The following is a 17,970-nucleotide window of genomic DNA, read 5'->3' on the forward strand; positions in this document are numbered from 1 at the left end:
CATTGAATTAAATGTCTATTCAGCACATCAGATTGAGGGTTCCAATCTCCACTGCAGCATCTCTGTGTGGAGTTTGCATGTTCTTCTCATGCGTGTGTGGGTTTTCCAGCTTCCTCCCACATCCTGGTGACTGTGAATTGTCCATAAGTGTGAATGTGAGTGAGAATGGATGTTTGTACTGTATATGTTTTAACACCTTAGTTAAGAAATCATTCCATGTTCATGTTCACATTATTTCCTATAAAAGAAAATGTGTTGACTGAGAGGTCAAAAGGGGATTGTGGTGACCTGGATCCACTAGGTAGAAGATATGCAATACTAAAGAACGGTAGTTGTGTGTTTGGAGGGAAAAATGAGGTATAATGTGGCACATTTGTAGGACTACACATTTTAGGAATCCTTTTATACCTTTATTTTATTTTATTTATTTTATACCTTTTTTATATCCTTTTATATATAATAAGACAAGACTTTGTGTGCTGCTGATGTACTTCCAGCAGCACAACATAGTAAGTATGGCTCATCTAAAGATGACTCATCAGCATTTATTCTGAACACCCACACTGGAGGAGTTTCCTCGATGTGTTACAGACTGGATGCGTCAAGGTGTGTTCCAAGACTAGTCCAAGACTAAAAAGAAAAACCTCATTCATCAACGGCGGCAACTACTATTTTGTCTTAATAATGGAGTTTTTAAGAAGACCAGGGGATTTTATGTATACTTATACTTATACCTATACTGTACTTGTCATTTGGATAGCTGTTTTCATTTAAAACACTCTTGTTTTAAACCTTTGAAAACTCGCCACCATTGTTATTTATTCTGCAGTATGCAGTGGGATTGTAAGGAATTATATGCTCGGCTGTAAGTATTCGGTCCTCGCATGTGCAAGTACCAAAACAGGGCGGTTGTTGTGTTATGCAAGTAATTAAAATAACAAAGCCCCTAGCAAATTTTCTGCACCGCTACTGTTACCATTAGAGTTATACTATTTGAAATTAATGAAATTAATTATGTTTTTAAGCCCACATACTGTACATATTGATAAACACATTGTTGGATGGGAACAAGCATGTGGTGATTCCTTACAAAAAGACATGCCAACTACTAGCCTGGCATGCAAACACGGAAGGAGGAGAACTCCTTTGTTATCCAATAAAGGACACAAGCCTGGAGATGAGTTTGAGACAGAGTATTAGGACATGTCTCATAATACGAGCACTGTCCTTTAGTCAGAAAATTGGTTGGTTATTTTTTTTTTGGATCAAATGGACCACCAGAATCACAGCAATAAAATATCTTCACTACGTCTCCAAAGAACTATGCCTCACCTTCCCATCCGTTTTTTGGCACGCTACGTTACCTTGTGGAGATGCAGCACAACACTTCCTGTCTCTCACTTGAAATATACACCCTGTGGGAAATCAGTATGCAGTCTTACCTCACCAAGAAAATCTGAATACTCAGTATTGGTTGGTAATCAAATGTGTGTAAATGTACTATTGAGTTGCTGACAAATCCTGCATTTTAGCTCAACAAATCTCAGATAAGAAAACGCGTGGTGAATGCCCCAAAAGGGCACTACTATTGAGGATCAGCTGGCAAGCTTCCACTGGTGTGAACTGCAATATCCTTCATGCTGATGTAGTTTTTGTGAAGATTGGTCCACAAAAAACAAAGAAAGCTAATTAATACGTTGGCGAATAAGGCCAAATTGAATTGAAATAAAGCTATTAAATCCGCTGGGCAAGGGTATCTGTTAAGTTTATGAATAAACATACTGATTAGGATGATCTATCTCCTATCAGCTAATGACTTACAGAGAAGAATTTGTTATTTTTTTGTGTGTCTATTAAAAAACCCTTTCAGATGTTATTTGGCTGTTTGAAAGACGACATTTAGTACCATTCCATACTGCGTCCCCTGATATTGTTTTCTGTTGCCATGTTAAGAATGTCTGTGATGGTGAAAGTCGTCCTCTGGCTGCCACTGAGTGCTTGTTGTACTTTCAGCCGCATTAAAGATTAAAGGGTGAGCCTCATTATGCACACAGCGATGGGTAAACCGCCATTTCTTAATTTCCGCCATCATATGCAAAACGGTTGCACTCGGACCCAAGGAGTGCAACTGTTTACATATTTGAAACAAGCTTTAGTTAAATAGCCAAACCCTATTCTGAAATGTATTTATTGCTATAATATATCTTTACAGAAACATAGTTTGATTGACATTGTGTTAATGGGGCTTTATTCCGTTTTTAAGTTGATTTCAGTGTATGTATACACGTACCAAAGCATTAATTTAGAAACTTGGAAGCAAGAGCTTTAAGTGGGGCATCGGTAGCCATGGAAACCGGATCTGTTCGTGTCGAAGTCACAACACATGTCATAAGATGGGGAGGCAGCAACCACACACAGATGCCCTCTACACATGCCTAGAACACACATTACGGCAGAGTGAGGCACATATGCATGCGGCTCTTGTGAATCACACTTCCTTTTTATGTTATGTAGAGTACAAGGTGAAAGAGGAACAGGAAATTTGGAAAAGGGGAGGCGGACAGCAAAATGAACAAAAGGCAGAGGAGTCTTAAGATGGGGAAGGAAATGAGGGCATGATGGAGAAAGAGGGGGAAAGCACAGTCGATGGCATCATATCAAAGTACCCGTTCTATCCGGATGCTCAGACAGAGAGGCCTGTGTGTGTTTCAATGTTTACTTCTTGCACCTGTTGTTCCAGTTTTACCAGTGTTAACACCACGTATGTGACGTGTTTGTTCCGGCGTGGACTAGACCAACAGGTCCAAGGAAAAGTGCATTGGAATACACCAATCTACAGTATGTACAGTACTGTACAAAACGCCTCTAGTGGCTTTTAAAGAGCAGCTAACCAAACCTAACTATACCTGTTTTTTTTTAAGCTTTTTCTGTTTTTGTAAGTCGAACCCTTACTTAGCAATGTGTCCAATAAAAGTGACTGATGATCCACATAAATTAGTTCCAGCTCCAACAGCAATCTGGATGCTTCACTGCCATTCCTGAATCTTGAATGTGCTACACAGGAAGCTAAATAGCTAGTCAACCAAACTTGTGATTGCTCACTGTGACTGTGTTTTGGCGGAGAATTGCCAGTGATATGCTAAACCCTTGCTAAAGAACTACAACAGGATCAAGACGCCATCAGAAGGGCGGGCGTAATAACTTTGCTGTAGCGCAATGAAGCCATAAAGTAGATGCTGCTTTTGTTTAGTGCAATATAAGCTTCACAATAAAACCACTTCAGTATTAACCTGGAGAGACGTTCAACGAAATTACAGTAGCAGCTCTGTTAGATAAGTGTATAAAATATTGTAATGTTGGCAGAATGATGATGAGGCAGGATAACTGTGCTGACTGTGCACAACTTGGCCTTTTATCGACGTCTACAAAAGCATACCTTAGAGCAAGACACACTCCACACTCCAATGCGGGGCCAAAATGGCTCGGCAACTCTTTTTCTTCCTTGGGCGAACTCGAACTAGAAGGCAAACAGCACTGCCCCCGAAAGGCCGATCCCCGAAACACAACTCAGAACCGTACATAATACTCATTTCACTACAAGATCATATGAAAACAGTAGAATCAAATTCTGAATATAGTACAACCTTGGTTAGTGTATGCACCGGTTAGTGTTTTTCACATAACCTAGACAAATTATACCAAATTTTGCCTTGGTTTGCGTACATTTTCTGGTTAGTGTACAATATGGTCTTGCCGTCTTATTTACACACCGTGCGACTCCCACTGAGTTCTTAATGTACTTTTATCACAAAATGCCAGTATGCTTAGCTTGCTAATACCTGTCATCAGCGGTTGACTCTGAAGTTAAACTACATATAAACTAAAAACGTCTTTTGTTTTAACAATTTCTTTCTTTCTGGGATGGATTAATCGGCTTTATATTACTTTGGTTATAATTGGACCTTCTGGAATGGATTAATGACGCTAACCAAGGTTCCGCGCTGACTGTATCAAAGAGCTATCTAGGCTTTAGAGCTGTCCTATCAAGTATTTGAGCTGAATTGCAACCGAAGGCCCTCAGAATACAATCACGAAAATGAAAACGTCTGGCTAGAGCTGTTTTATCTGGTCTTTGAGCATGAGTGTCATTTTGAAAGAGAGTAACCTTGACTTAAAAAATATTGATAAAATAGTGCAATATTTGAAATGGTATATTTTCCCATTTTTGGGCAGCAGTGATTTGGCATCCACAGTATAGTCCTTATTATGGTGTATTATGATTATGAGTATGAGCTACGACTTTTTGCCCTCATCTCAGATACGATAGAAGCCAGTATCATACCGCCATGGCATAGATTAGCATTATTAATTCCTGGCATGTAAGTTAAAGTTTGTATAAAGTTTAAAAATACTTTCGGTAGAAGTGCCGTCACTTCAGATTGCATCTGCAGGCAGTAAGCTGCGTTTCAGAGAGCAGGCTGTGGTGCACTTGAAAGCTCACATACAGGAGAGCTAAAATGCCACCTTCTTAAGAATATTCTGTCATGATGTGATGAATATTTCACAGCAGGAATATTTTAGCGAGTGTTGGGTCTTTTCTTTTTCACTGGTACACTTACTCCAGATATAAACTCACAAGGCGGTAAGACAGACTTCTTTGGGTTCCACTCTGAACCGAGCATGGTCTCAAACGAAACGCTAAAAACAGATATGACAGTCCGATTTCTGTAAATGTTATTGGTCAAGCAGCAAAGTCACTGCTTAGAGGCTTTTTCCCTGCAAGTCATATTAAGCTGTTTATTGTGGCCTTCAACGATAATGTCAAGACCACAGTACATTCCATGTGTTTGTCTCTGCATGAGCGTGTGTGCTTTTTAGCCTCGCCTCTATACAAGGTCCTGGGGGCCAGCAAATGCTGATCCCATACTTCTACTCTGACTCCTCTGCTGTTAGTTGCCTGGCAACCCTCATTTTTCAGATCGGGAACCTTTTATTTTTCCCATAAACAAAGATAAGATATGTGAATGAGGCTGCTCCATACAGTAAGAGGTCCCCAAACAGTAGTTTTGTCAGTCACCACCATGTTGGAATATTAATGATGAGCAAGGTGAACCTATCAACACGAACAAGCCAGCGTGTCGAATCTATTTGAATGTGGTAGCAACATACAAGGCAAATCAGTTGAAAAGTCAGCATTTCAAGAAATGCTGCACATGTTTGACAGACGGTTCAAATTGCCTGTGTGAAAATACACACATACAAACAACAATTCTGCCACAGAGTGAATGATGACCTGTTAAAGCAAATATTACATTATTATGATATATTCAAATGTATTGTTACTATGAAAAAAAATTATACCCAGCAAATAGCTTCCAGGAGGAAACAGCGTATGTTTATAATTATCAGATTACAAAGAGAGACATTTTGACATTGCATCATGAAATATTCTGTTCTGTTTATTTTAGCTTCACTTGGGTTTGATTTCTATTACACAACATAGCCTCTAGTGGGAGGTCCTTCATTTATCCTGCAGTTAATATGGAGTAAATCCATCTCTTTTAGTGTGTGTAATCTGCAAGTGTGTTGTGTTTGTGGACACCACATGTTATTTCTATAGCTGGCAAATGAATTTACCACATGAACCCAGATCAGCTGCTTTTCCTCGAGGGATAGTGTTCTCACACAAGGGACTGGTTAGCAGCAATGTGTAACCATTTGCATGTATACATTCTGTCCATCGTTCATGTGTGTGGATGGAATCGCTTTCTTTTGCAACAGCTGTGTACAGTTATCTGGAGGTATAGAAAGAATTTTTTTAATAACACAAATAACTAAATGTTATCAACGCTATAACCTTAACTATGAGAGAGTAATCCTACTTTTGCAGAGCCTTTGCATCTAAAAAAAAATGTAGTTTCCAAAATAAACAGATATTGCATTTACTCCAATTACTTATCATATGATACATACAGCGTGCTGTACAAGATGGCTACATTCCGAAACACCTCCTTGCCTGACATGTAAATGGTGAAGAGCAAATCTGTCTTTCTCATATGGTAATGTTCAGAGTCATGAATTCACAAATCCTAGTTAGTTGCTGCAGGGTCTGCTCTGCTTCCATCATTTCAGCATAGCTGTCTCTGCTCCTGTTCCTCCCGGCTCCATGAAGAAATCTGCTCATGCACTCAACTTGCAGATAGCTCTGTCAACACTGGCAATGATTTATTGGGCTACATTGGACTCTATGCCGTAGTGAACAATCTATAGGAAACACATTTGAAATTTAAAGCTATAAACTGGTTGTTTACTTGTTATTTTTTAACAAGATACAGAACTTGTGAGACTAGCTATCTAGATTTTTCCAACAATTAGTTACATATATAACATAAATGGTATTTATTTTGGAGGGTACTTGTGAATTTCATACTGTGAAACTTCAAAATGTTAATGCCCGAGTGGTAGTTTTGGGAAGTTGGTGACCCATCATGCTTGACATCCATATAGTGCATTCCTATTTGCAACCTTCTGAATACATTTTTAAACATTATTAGAAGCATCTACACATGACATAAATCTCCTATAGTCATACTGTACAAGGGATTAAGTTGCTGAATTAAAATTGTGAATGTAGGATTAAAACTTCATAGATACATGACATTTTGCAAGATGAAGACTGGAACATTTTGCGTGTGCAGTTTGAGAAAAGAGCTAAGAGCACTGCCAACATCATAGATTTGCTAGATTAAATGAAGAAAGCATTGTTTTTAGGATCTGCTTTCTGTGGCAAACAAACATGAGCAACATCCAATTGAATTGTTTCCACTTTGGGAGCAACAGTGCACAGAGTGATGTGTTAACTTGAAAATTGCCGTATGTAACAAGATTGTGTGTCTTTGTCACTCAGAACAACACTTGGCTGATATTTTTGTATGGTCTGTGTGTGTGTGGTGACTGTGTTAAGGTGCTAGCACACTGGCTGCTCTCCGTCAGCCTCGCTTCCCTCGGGCATCAGTGTTTTCCTCACGGCTCCACTCGGCTTTATCAACATGCTTCCACAGAGGCGCAAAACCCAGACTAACACCAGCTTTTTGGAATTGTTTTGTGTGCGTGATTGTATTTGAAGCAAACATTCTCAGGCAGACTCTACGGTGGGTCCTTCTCGTGCCTTGTTGCTTTGTGTTTTCATTTTCCAACAGGCTTGTTCATTAGGACTGTGGGAAGGTGTGCATTTTGCTGAGTTTGTTTATTTAACAGGCACAGGGCTCTTAACTGATCAATAGCATCCCGAACCTGCCAGGTCTACTGTATATTCAGCTCTCTACATGGCAGGCGGCCACAAAAGCCAATATGTAACTCACATCTCTTGGGATATATTTTTGACATCGTCTTAATTGCTTATCATGTGTGAGTATTGCACTGTGAAAAAACACGGACATTAAATGAACGTGTCGTGCCCCATGCCAATGTATCGATTGATTGACGTTATGTTGTGTTGTAAGGTTGTGTTTCCAATCATGGAAAATAGCCAACACCGAGGTTTACTGCGTATCTTTGTTTTCATGAACTTTTAAACAAGTACCAAAGAAATTCCATACATTCTGATCTGAATCTCCTCCTGCTTTCCCTCAGGTCTAGATGACTGTCTCCAGCAGTATGTGAAGAGTTTTGAGCGTGAGCAGATGGGTGGGGAGCAGCTTCTGCACATCACCCATCAAGAACTGGAGGAGTTGGGGGTCACCAGGATAGGACATCAGGAGCTCATTCTGGAAGCTGTCGACCTACTCTGTGCCCTGGTCAGTCACTCTTCCCACCTTTACTGTACTCGTGGGCAAGCGGTTATGGTTATGTCAAAACCGAGTGGGTGTCTTGAAAATGAATGGTAATGCATATCCCCTTTATGGTTCTACTGCAAAATACTTGCTACAATTATATGATTGCTTGTCCTTAAAGCTGCACATTAGTTTGATGGATGCCAGCTGGAAGACCTGGGTTCGATTCTCTGCTTGGGCATCTCTATGTGTAGTTTGCATGTTCTCCCCGTGTACTCCGGTTTCCTCCCACATTCCAAAAACATTCTAGGTTAATTGACGATTCCAAATTGTCCATAGGTATAAATGGAGGATGGTGAGTGCTCTCAACTCTCATTCAGTGGACCGTGGCTCAGGGCCTGGGCGTGCCCAGGGGCAGACCAGTATGTGTATATAGGATGTGTCTGTTTCATTTTTTTAAATATCAGAGACAAAATGGTTGAATCATTTTGGGCCGACTTGGCATTTCCCGATAGCCTGTGCATTGGCCCTGCTCCAGATTAGAGAATTAGGGGGAATTAGGTGCTACCCTCCAAGTCAGAGAATGAGAAGAGAGGACAGGAGGTGTGTGAGGGAAGAGAAATCGAGAGAGTATGTGGAGAAAAAATATGCATGGTGCACCTTATCGCTCAGGCGCACACAGCTGGATTAGCGGGTTTGTTTGAATGTGGTGTGTGTGTGTGTGTGCGAGTGTGTTGCTTGTGGCCGCTAATCAGCTCATCTTCCCATTCAAATGTTCCCCAGGTGGGGGTGAGTGTCCCACAGCAGCAGTCACCATATGTCCTAGGATAGGGCACACACACACCTTTAATTGTCTCTATACATGTTCTCACCCTATACATCATGCCTATATGTCAACAACTCGCTCTATACTGTAGGAACTGGCCATATTTGTACACAATCAAGTGTGATTTATTGTCCATAATCACTAATAAGACAACCAAGCCTTAATAGTCCAGTTCATAGATGGAGTCACATCAGGAGAGTTGGTCATCAGCCAAAGTGTGGCCCTCTAAGACGTGGACCACCTCAGATCTTGTCTGAGCTGCAGTCAAACAAGCCAGGAATACTATTAACTAAAGTGTAAAAATAGTTCTTAAATCGAGACTTGAATATTTCTACTGAGGTGGCAGCTCTAAAATCAGGGTGTGGGGCATTCCACTGTGTTCCACGTGGGCTGTTATGGCAACTGTATTGACATGAAGGTAGTGGGGGGGCTGCTCTAATGGCGTTGGCCTTGTATTGTATTGATTGACACACAGGCACATATGCACGCTCAAATTATTTTTTTACACACACACAAACATACGGGGGTTATTATTTCTCCTTTTTTTTTTCTGCACCGGGATGCCTCACCCCCCCCCAGTCTGAATCACAGAAAAGCTTAATTGTACTGCAAGCATGTACAGACGCATATGCTTCCAGTTCACATATACATTCCCATACAGTACATCAGCATGAACATAGTGTATGCATGACCTAGTTTCAGTAAGATGTATACAGTAGCTGGGGTGCACCCTCTTCCTCTCTCCCCTTGTCTTTCGCCTCTTTAGCTCCTCTAATTCTCCCTCTCCCCTCGCTGCCACAGAGAAACTCTCTCCTTTGTAGTCGCTGTGGTCGTGACTGTATTAAATAGATCTGGAGGCAGAGGGGGAATAGATATGTCTCGTTGTCAGTCTGTGTGTGTGTACAGTTTGTGTGTCAGCAGGAATCAGTCTCTGTCGGCAAGGACATAAGCGGAGGTGGCTTGGTTGGATGTTTGCAATGTGGCTCAGTGGGTCTGATTGTTTATTTAGACGGGTCAAAGTGCCATGTAGTAATGGGCTGCGTGAGTAACCTGTGCATTTCATGTTCAGCTCATCATTTACTGTGATGCATCCTTTATTTCACTTAAATGCATACAGATGAACAAAAGCTCCCGTGCCTTGCATTGTTTTCTAACTGAGAAATGCAATACATAATCAAATGGATCTTGTCTTTCCTTCAGAATTACGGCCTGGAGACAGAAAACCTCCGGACTCTGTCGCACAAACTCAACGCTTCAGCAAAGAACCTCCAAAACTTCATCCTGGGGCGACGGAGGGGAGGACATTATGATGGAAGAGCTTCCCGGAGGCTACCCAATGATTTCCTTACCTCAGTGGTAGATTTGATTGGCGCAGCAAAAAACCTTCTTGCCTGGCTTGACAGGTATGAAGTAGCTATTTGCACTAAAAGAGGTCATCATTTTTTTATAGTAATAAAGTAATGACAATGAATGACAAAGCAGACTACATACGGTACACGAACAATCATGCAATGCCTTTATTAAGAATTACATTGGTTAGCTTTTTACCAGTTTCATCATTGTTCTTTGTTTTCGCTACCGAGTGATTGATTGGCAACCATTCAGAGTGTACCGTGCCTCTCGGCCAAAGTCAGCTGGGATTGACTCACCCATGACCCTAATGAGGACAAGCAGTCTTTAAAATGCATGGATGGAAAAAAATTAATAAAATAAAATAAAATGCATGGATGGATGCACAGTACATAATACATACATTATTATGTTAATACTCATCCTGCATCTATAAAAGGGGACCAATGTTATCACAACAGCGTAGCCAGTTCTTTTTAGGTGGATTCCTGTGGTCCCGCTAATTCAGAATAAAAGAGTTCAGATGAACATATTTGAAAGAAAAAAAGGCATGACTCAAAAGCTCCAGCATTGCTGCTGCAGCCAGATGAAACCACGAGAAGCAAAGGGAACACATCAAGTAAAGCAACACTGAGCTTTAGTCGAGTCCGCCCTGGCATCCTGGCGATGATGCTGAAACAAATATTGTTGCTTGTGTTTACTGTTTGCTTTTGAGCTTCCAGAAGAAAAACAGGGAATGTTTTTAAGTTTTCTTATTGGCTGCACCGTCAGTGCATTTGAAATCACACTGCTGTTTTTTGTCCTTCGTTTCAGGTCTCCGTTTGCTAGCGTGACAGAGTATTCATTACTGAAGAACAACATTGTGCAGCTCTGCCTAGAATTAACTACCATTGTACAGCAGGTGCCTGCACACACACACACACACACACACACACACACACACACACACACGCAAAGTTTGCATGCATCACATAGTCCAAATAAAGGTTTGCAAAAACACCCAACAACTCAGTGAAATGATAGCAGAGTGTTTAAAAAAGAAAAAAGTACAACTTCCAATAAATAAAATGCTAAAGAACACTCAGTACATTACAGAAGTAGGACTGCTATTAAAATATGTTTAAAAATAACCACCCTTGTTTCTTCAATTTCTTGTTCATTTTAATGACTAATTCCATTTGTTCTGCGACCATCATACATTTTCATTCATACAGAAAAGAGCCGGGAGAGTTCTGGAACTGAATCGAATCTAACAATTAACAGGCACATTTATTGTAAATGTTGATCTGAAATCTGAAAAGAACGTGAAAATGAAGGATTTAGATGAGGGAGTAGCGAGTTGTCATGTTGTCATGGAGGTTTTAATTACATTGTAGATTTTTGTCATTTGCTGCTGGTCTCAAATGTAACGGCCTCAAAAAGCAGTGACTGAGCAGCCAGGACAACAACACTTGTGGTGCCTTGGAAAAACTTACTAAATACTTTTAGAGGAAATTCGTCAAATGCTTATAAGCTTTGCTTGAAGTCCGATTTATGGGTTTCAGCTTTGGAGGTTCAACTATGTGTTTCATTTGCGGTGGGTCTAGATTCGGTCTACATCTTCTGAATGTAGATCTCACACGGAGTGGAATATCTGCCAATTGCCACAGGCTGTTTGCAGCAGAGGGGACAGGTTTGCTCTGACACAGCTGCAGGCAAATGTGCTCATTGACTGTCATCCCCAGCATCATTTATATGCCTTTATGGAGAATGAACAGGATTTCTCTCTTCTCTTTATTTCCTGCCCTCACTCCACTCCCAATTGCGTCATCATGTAGATTACCTACATTCACACTTGCTGTGTGTGTTTTTTGATTTTTTTTAAGAGTGATTGCACTGTAGAGCGATATTATTATTCGGATGGAAGCTGAAGCTTCTCCTTTGGACCTCTTCCATGCACTCATTGTCAGACCCTGTTTAGTGTGCCCGGAGTTAGTCCTGGAGCAGAGCAGATAATACCCATTCACTTTTACAAGAGCCAGAGGAGAGGCACAGCAAAGGGGCCACAATTGGTCCACAATGACCCAAATGGACTGGTGGCTGCCAGCATGCAGCAGCAGACACAATGGGGCTAGCATATAGACCATACTAATGGATCAAGCAGATGTATTAGCTGCTACTGTGTGCATCTGGTGGGCTCAGTGGGCTCAGTGGGCTGCTTTCCCAGAAATAGATTAACAATCAGCTGTTGTTAAATAACAGTCTGTCAGGTTCATACAGTACAATTGATAGGTTCCTAAATGCTGGACTGGTCTGCCTGTTATTGGGTAATATACACATCATAATCTGAAAGGAAGGATCCAAAATTTGACATTGATTGCTTGTTCTGTCTTTTAACAGGATTGCACTGTATACGAGACTGAGAATAAGATTCTACATGTGGTAAGTTTCTCCCCTGATAATTCAAATAAAGTCTATGATTGCGGTTCATGTGGCACAATCAGTGATAAACATCAACATATTCATACATTCATACATACATTCATCCTATGGACAATTTGGAGTCGCCAATTAACCATTAAACATGCATGTTTTTGGAATGTGGGATGAAACCGGAGTACCAGAAAACCCACACATGCATACAAACTCCACGCAGACGTGCCCAGATGGAGAATATTTGATTGATATGATGCTGTTGTAATCTATTGTCGCATTCCCGTGAATACAGAGAAAAAAATCATATTTGTTGTTTTTCAGCATGAGACAGTGAGATTGTAGTTTATTGTTTTTGCATAATCCAATATCTTCTGTGTAGACTTTTTTCACCTGCACATAATTTTGTTGTGGAAATATAGTTGATCATTTAGCGCTCCTGTAAAAGACCAAGGAATCGCACACAAGCATGCACACAAGTGTTAGACTGAAGGCTACATATGACTCTTGCTTATGTGTGGGAGGTTTATGTGTGAAATTGGGAGACAGTGTGAAAGGAAAAAGGGAGAGGAGGAGGTGTTTTTCAGATGCGGCTTGCCTGCTGATCCCTTTTACTCAAAATTAAATGAAGCGGAGGTGAGCTGACATAGCCCACTAAGCTGCTCACATGACATAAACCCATATAGAAACAAACATACAGTATATGGGATGAAAATAATAATGTGAAGTCCCATCAACTAGGAGCATTCTTGGAAAAATATTGTAATAGGCTTATTTTTATAGGAAGCTTATGGTCAAAATCCATAAACTAAAAAGTAAATAATACAAGACTTGACTGCTTCATGTAATGAAAAATCAATTTGCATGTTATCTTTTTGTAGTGAAGACTTGAAGCGCAAAAGAGGGGACAACGCTTGCATTTTTTCTTATTAGCATTTATCTTTTCAATCTATCATTGTTCTCCCCTCATATTCTACCTGTCATCTTTAACAACAACAACCATCCCTCTTCACCGGGTGAAGTCACCAGCTGCTTTGTTGTGTGGTGAAAATGCCTTGCTGATGACAGGGATTGTCAGATTGGATGGAGTGGATAGAAAGGCAAGAGTAACACATGTAACTATGTGTTATAACTGTATGCGTTATAACAATATGCGTTCAAAAGAGTAATACAGTTGTAAGCCGACTGCGCGCATTAATCACGACGTCATAGACGGTAATGCTGAGCGATTTATGAGAACTGATTTTTTCCGAGGAGGCATTTTTGTTATTCCTTCATGTGTTCTGTGGACAATGTGAGTGACCTTGGAGTTAATTTAGGTATAAGTGAACTCCCATCACAGTCTAGGAATAGACCTCATTTCTAACCCGAGGACCACCTGTAAGGCTTTGATAACAAGCAGCCGAGGGCAGTCAACCAGACAGACTGGTCTTCACCATCTCCAGCATCATCATCTTCACTATACTCAGCCATCTCCATGGCTGCCAACGGTCAACTAGTAACAAAGATCCATCCTTTCCAAATGGAGGTGAAGAGCCTAGTGTGTACTCAGCATGTGGTTGTCGTATGCTCTGGTCATCCCGGGTGTAGTGGGAGTTGTACGTTTGTCAGCTTCCACTCAATAATGCAAAACTCCTTGCTCTTCTCTGCTCCAGACTACAGCCTGCAGCAATCAGATGGACAGGGATATTTTGTGTGTGTGTGTGTGTGAGTGTGAGGGACAGCGTCGTGCATCAGTCTGTGTGTCTGATGGAGCGTGAAGTGTGTATAAGTGTATGTGTTTTTATGTGCATTCATGCATAAGGATGAGCACTCTTACATAACACTGTCCTAGTTGTGTGTTTTCCTTCCCCTTATTTTCTGCACTGGACTCTCCCTTTGTACGTCGTGCCCTTTCTATTTTTCTCCTCTCCCTCTCTGGGTGCTCTTTTTATGTTGGTAATTGCGGCAAAGTAAATAGTCATGCATGTGCAGATAATGGTGGTGGCTGTGGATGTTCGGTGCAATGAGAGGAAAAGGGAGTGAGGGAGGAGGGTGGGAGCGTACAGGCAGAGCTTAATCCATTTGGCAGCGTACTATGTCTGGCTTTCTGTTTGACTGCTTTTAAATCTCACGCCAGCCAACCACATAAGTGAACTTTTCCATAATCTGCGCTCTGATTGTCCGGCGGTGTGTCAGAGCAAGGCTGGGTGTGTCAGCAGAAGGGAAGTAGCGACTGCACTCTGGTGACTTGCCTTTTTCTGTCTTGTTCCGTGTTAATCCCAGGTCAAAACTATTAGTCCGATGATCAGAGTGGAGCATGAGTAGAGCCCTTACATTGGCCCCCACTGCAGTTTCTACATGGGGGCTATCAGTGCTCTAAACTGCCACTAAATAGTCTCATTTTGCAACTAAAATTTGTGACATTGCGAGTACATTTGTCATATCCTTGCGCATATGTTACCTGTTTATAGCATCAAAAGTACTACAGCATACAAGTACGAAGCACATAAGAGCAGATTACATGCAAAATCCAGGCAATAGAAATGTTATGACCAAGTCAAAGGTTTATTGCACAGTTATTGCATGGTTTATTGCATGGTTGATTTATTATTAGTTATTTTACAGGATTTTTTGAGCAATTTTTATTATACATTTTGACAGCTGGGCTTTATGGTGGCCAAGTGGTTAGCACGCAGGCCTCACAGCTAGGAGACCCAAGTTAAATTCCACCCTCGGCCATCTTGTGGGTTTTCTGCGGGTACTCCGGTTTCCTCCCACATTCCAAAAACATGTTAAGGTAATTGGTGACTCCAAATCTTCCATAGGTATAAATGTGAGTGTGAATGGTTGTTTGTCTATATGTGCCCTGTGATTGACTGGCGATCAGTCCAGGGTGTACCCCGCATCTCGCCTGAAGACATCTGGGATAGGCTCCAGCACCCCCGGTGGTAGTGGTAGAAAATGAATGAATGAATAAATCCTGACAGCTGCAGGATGGAAAAACTTGCATCTCTCCTTGACTTTGGATTTATCAGCCTGGTACCAATGTAGCTTCCTAGTGCAGTGAGCGTGTTTTGGAGTGGGTGGGAGTCTTTGTTCATCATGGAGGACAGCTTGGCTGTCATCCTCGTCTTGCCCACCTCCTCCACCTGTTCCAGATTGCAGGACAGAGCTGGCCTTCAGTTTGTCCAGCCACTTCCTGTCAGCTGCTGTGTTGCTGTTCCTCCAGTAGACTACGCCATAGAAGATGGCAGAACCCATCACAGAGTTATAGAAGGTCTTCAGTAATGGCCCCTGCACTCCAAAAGACCTCAGCCTCATCGTACAATGTAGTTATTTACCAACAGAAAACAAAATTATGATTGTGTCTGAAAGTTCACCGACTCGCTGAAACTAAAATGACTGACCCAGGAAAGAATGGAAGAGTGTGAGCTTATGTGAGACAGCCAGAGATACAATTCTTCACATTTTCCAACACACTGGATGAATCATCGTCTGTGAAATATTGAGTGTGTACGACTGCTCTGACGCCTTCCGTGTGTGTGCGAGTGTGTATGTGAGACCTTCACTCCAACACTATAATCCTGTAATTTCTCATTAAGATTGAGATCAGATGATTAATTTATGCAAGGGTCAGCAGTTGTGTGTACATGTCACCCCGCTTGTATGAATGTAAATAATAAGGTAGTATTTTGGACATTTACTAAGCTGTGAGGAAGGTCTGGGAAGGGTGACGCTTGTAGTGTGTGACCAAGCAGACAAATAGCTGGAACAGTTTATATAGAACAGAGGCAATTGGTCAAAATCTGGCACTATTCTCGTGGGCATGCCTGCAGACAGACAGGAAGCAGTTTGTGAGTTGGAGCGGTGAAATGGTCACGTGGAGCAATCTCATGAAGTGATTTTGTTTTCACCTCTTTCAGCGAGGTCACTACCATGTCCCTCATGGACATGAAGCAATCTCAATAACGTGATCTCTCTGTCTCTCTCGCCCTCTGTCATTTCCTCTCCATGTTGCTTTCGCCTTGGATGTCGCCTCCAGTGTAAGACCTTAGCAGGGATATGCGACCACATCATCTCTCTGTCATCCGACTCTCTGGTCTCTCAGTCTGCCCATCTGGAGGTGGTCCACCTTACCAGCATCATGCCCAGTGAAGGCCTGGTAAACACACACATGCACAAAGCTGTACAAATCTCTGAATGGATGGTACGTTACAGAAGAACCCCAAATAAGATGCCTGGAGGAACGTAACAAATGGACATTAACGCTAACTGGAATGAAGTCCAATTTTAGGACGGTGGAACATACACACCGACCACATTGACCCGCTCTTCTGTCCTGCGTGTCTTTCAGGGGATGTACATTAAATCCACATATGATGGACTTCATGTTATTACCGGAACCACAGAGAATGTGAGTTTCAGTTTTCAAGTCTACCATTTTCTTATTTAGTCTGCTGCTAAACTTAAGCCCCTTTCCTTCCGCCAGTCTCCAGCAGACCAGTGCAAAAAGATCCATGCAGGTGATGAAGTCATCCAAGTCAACCATCAGACAGTGGTGAGTAGAAGTAATACTGACTAGTACTTGTACTGCAGTCCAGAAGAATTCTTACAGTGAAGTCATACTGCAATGTGGTTTTGTTCTGCATTCTGAGACGCTGTCGACTCGTCCCTTCAAGTCCTGTATTGCCATGTAGGCTAATTAGGTTTGCAGCTGCGGCAGATTATTGAGTACATGCTCCAATACCTTTGTTCGGTCCGGTTATATTGTCAGTGGTTCTCTCTGGAATGTGTTTCCATTGTCACTAGAAATCTTTCAAGGAGGCGTCTGAAGCGAAACGTGAACTCATGTTCCACTTTCCCAACCGAATAAGTTTACGGTGCTGCCTTTGAGACGTCACATCAGATGGAGGCAAAACTGGGAAGCCATTTTAAATGGAACAGTGCCTTGTGAGAGCCTGTGATAGAGTGCGGTATGCTGTCAGCTTCGCTACAAAAGATTAGTTCCAGGATTTATTTGATATTTCTGGAGGGAGAACATTTCTGGAAGTGGAGGTCTACGTGTTGCCCCATCTTACATGTTTTCCTTTAGATTGTGGAGCGTTGCATGTAGGTAGTATGCAGAGAGATGCCTTGGTTGACTCGTGAGGGAGCTGCCGATGTACTGCGGCTCCACCTGACTCTCCTCTGGGTGACGGCGCAGGCCGCTCACTCCCTGCTGGGAGCGCACTTCCAACCGTTCATTACTCCCTCTGAGAACCTCATCTCTCTGATCCCTCACCCAGTGGGGAGGAGATAAGCAGAGGGAGGCACTGGTTCGGGGAAGGAAATGATGAAGCAATTGTAGCACGCTGGAGTAAGGTGATGTGGAGGGAGGAGGAGGTAACGAGGAACTAAACAGAAGAGGAGACGAAAGCAGGAGGACATCAATGGGAAATCTGTTCCATTCCTGTTCCATTGAAAGGAGGAAAGAAGAATTTAGAAATCTGCCAGTATTTTACGCCCCATTATGACATTTGAGGTTATTCCATTTCATTACAGAATCATTCTGTTGGACTATCGCTTACATTTAGGACAGCTTTGTGTCTGGTGGTTGTCTTTTTGAGGTAAGGCATAGAAGTTGCTGGA

General features: G+C 41.8%; 1 protein-coding gene across 7 annotated transcripts in view; it reads left to right on the forward strand.

Annotated features, from left to right (window-relative positions):
• The window catches only part of LOC131110136 (connector enhancer of kinase suppressor of ras 2), a 68,663-nt gene that overhangs the window by 28,476 nt on the left and 22,217 nt on the right, over window positions 1–17,970 (forward strand). For all 7 annotated transcript variants that reach the window (XM_078788334.1, XM_078788335.1, XM_058062883.2 and 4 more), the window contains 7 exons: window positions 7,633–7,796; window positions 9,799–10,001; window positions 10,762–10,849; window positions 12,328–12,369; window positions 16,385–16,504; window positions 16,697–16,756; window positions 16,832–16,900. In XM_078788334.1, the coding sequence (XP_078644460.1) occupies window positions 7,633–7,796; window positions 9,799–10,001; window positions 10,762–10,849; window positions 12,328–12,369; window positions 16,385–16,504; window positions 16,697–16,756; window positions 16,832–16,900 (746 nt within the window). The remainder of the gene's footprint in view (window positions 1–7,632; window positions 7,797–9,798; window positions 10,002–10,761; window positions 10,850–12,327; window positions 12,370–16,384; window positions 16,505–16,696; window positions 16,757–16,831; window positions 16,901–17,970) is intronic.

Source organism: Doryrhamphus excisus, linkage group LG22, assembly GCF_037039965.1.
Source record: "Doryrhamphus excisus strain RoL-2023G ecotype Guam linkage group LG22, RoL_Dexc_Guam_v1.1, whole genome shotgun sequence".
Taxonomy (NCBI): domain Eukaryota; kingdom Metazoa; phylum Chordata; class Actinopteri; order Syngnathiformes; family Syngnathidae; genus Doryrhamphus; species Doryrhamphus excisus.